Consider the following 2,500-nt stretch of genomic DNA (forward strand, 5'->3'; position numbering starts at 1 on the left):
AGTAGAACCAAAACTTCATCACCCTCAGAAAGAACACGAGATTTAGCATTCCTGTCGAAATAGTTCTTATAAAGCTTGCTATTAATTGCAGCATTAGCTGATGCTAGTTTAGCAGACTCTTCCAGCTTAGATCTTAAATCAAGAACATATTGGTAAGTACTTTTAAGTTCTTCATCCATCTCATCTTTAGTCCACAAATTATGAAGTATAAATAATGGGCCACGAACTCTACGCCCATACAGTAATTCGAAAGGTGAAAATTTAAGAGTATCATTCGGGACCTCTCTGTAGGCAAATAACACTGAGGGTAAATATCTATCCCAATCTTGAGGTTTATCTTGGCACAGCTTCTTTAGCATAGCTTTCAGGACTGAATGGAATCTTTCAACAGTACCATTACAGCAAGCATGATAAGGACTAGTGAAAATTGCCTTTATGGATAAGAGACGATTAATTTCAGCCATTAAATCTGACTTAAACTGGGTTCCTCTGTCACTAAGAATCTCTCTAGGAATTCCGACCCTTGAAAATATACCAACAAGAGCTTCTGCAACAATAATGGTATCTATATTTACTAGAGGAACTGCCTCAGGAAAACGTGTAGCACAATCAATAAGAGTCAAAATATATTTGTGTCCTCGGCTGGAAGGTGTTAATGGACCCACAAGATCTATAGCAACTCTTCAAAATGGTTCGCTAATTATAGGCATGAATACAAAGGGAGCCTTACGTACATTACCCTTGGGGGAGAACTTCTGGCAAATATGACATGACCGACAATATCGCGTGATATCGGCACCTGCACCTGGCCAGAAAAACTTTTGGAAAATTTTATCTGCAGTCTTTCTATGTGAGAAGTGACCTGATAAGGGGGAGTCATGAGCTGTTGACATGATGACATTTCGCAGACTGCTAGGCACTTCCAACTGCTTCATTCCCACCTCATGTACGTTCTTACTTTTGATACAAATGCGGTAAATCAGTCCACTGACTTTCTCATATTTGACAGACCTATGTTTAACAGTAACCACAGATTGATTAATTATTTTCCTCCTAATCTGATCGTGACTAGGACAGCAAGATTGAGCATTAATTAGATCAGACCTTGAAAAATTACTCTCCGAGATTTCAGGAATTACAAGAGGACTAGGAGACTTATCACCCATGTTTGTTCTTGCCCTTGTCTTAACTTCCATTATGACATTATTATCCTTCCCATTGTCATCAACAGGGGTATTACTGCACTCAGAATCATCTGGGTTGTTAATTGGCACATTGACACCCGGAACCATCCCGATCAGAATGTCTGTAAACTTAATTGGTGCTGCTACTGCAGTAACCCATCCATTTAGGAATTTACACTTAATAAAGCATCTTACTTCTGGAAAACTTTTGTCATAGCCAAGATAATCATATAATTTAACAAATTTACCTCTTTTAACATTCGGTGGAATGAGAGAATCTTTGACAATAATTGTAGAGCAACCAGTGTCAAGAAGAAAATTAGCAGGCTTGTTGAATAAAGTACCAACGTCCATAATGGCTGTCTCTGGGCACATGTCAGATTGTAAAACATTGTTAATTTTACTTGGTAATTTATTCCTAGTATCAAACTCTGGACAATTAGGTCGAATATGCCCAGGCTTATGACAGTTGTGACATCTAATACTAGACTTTACATTAGGAGACTCATCCAGATCAACCTTAGCCTGAAAGGGATTACGAGTTCTTACACTTCTATGGGCACATCTGAACCGGTCAGCCGATTGAGCCATGTCAACACTAGTTTCGAAAGATCTTTCTTTTAAGAAAACTCTCAAGTCATTTGGGCAATTACTTAATAATTGATCTTTGACCAGGAATTCACACAAACTGTTATACTCTTTCTTTACATCACTAAGAGTTAACCTATTGTCTCATTTTGGGAACAAGTTGGACATAAGTTTCATTTTCCTTTACTTCACTTTCTCTGAATTTCTTTCTGTAAGAGTCAGCATCAACAGAATAAGCTTTTAAAAGTGATTCCTTCAATTTTTCATAATCAGTTAGAATCTCATCTGGTAGACTTACATAAACCTTCAAAGCTTTTCCGCTTAACAGAGAACCCAAATAGACATAATAGCTACTATACTCCCATTTTTGAAGATTGGCCATTCTTTCGAAATGTTTCAGAAAGTCGTCAATTTCATCTTTCCCATCTTGGAAATTTGGTAACCGTAACCCAGGATAATTTTCATTACTTCTACCAATGTCCATGTTTTCTAACTTCAAGTTAGCAAGAGCTAGTTCATGAGACCTCTGCTTCTCTGCTTCTATGGCCTGTCTGCTTCTTTCCTTCTCTGCTTCAATTGCCTCTAATTCTAATCTCTTTACTTCTCTCTCCTTTTGCCTTTCCTCTCTCTCTACTTCCTTTTGATATCTTTCTTCCTCTTTTGCAACCAAAAGATTAATATCAGCAGGGGTAAATCCTGCCTCTTTAGCTTGTTTAACTAATTCGATT

At 37.6% G+C, this 2,500-nt stretch overlaps 1 protein-coding gene across 1 annotated transcript in view; it reads right to left on the reverse strand.

The window, feature by feature from the left end:
- Positions 1–2,500, reverse strand: part of LOC147467954 (uncharacterized) — a 4,179-nt gene that overhangs the window by 1,654 nt on the left and 25 nt on the right. The window contains 3 exon segments of the mRNA XM_086556193.1: positions 1–587; positions 735–1,911; positions 1,913–2,500. The exon segment at positions 1–587 is cut by the window's left edge and continues 632 nt beyond it; the exon segment at positions 1,913–2,500 is cut by the window's right edge and continues 25 nt beyond it. Coding sequence (XP_086412319.1) covers positions 1–587; positions 735–1,911; positions 1,913–2,500 — 2,352 coding nt within the window.

The sequence above is a fragment of the Penaeus japonicus genome, unplaced genomic scaffold (genome assembly GCF_977035675.1).
Source record: "Penaeus japonicus unplaced genomic scaffold, GWHDUDI00000001_assembly GWHDUDI00000032, whole genome shotgun sequence".
Classification (NCBI taxonomy): Eukaryota; Metazoa; Arthropoda; class Malacostraca; order Decapoda; family Penaeidae; genus Penaeus; species Penaeus japonicus.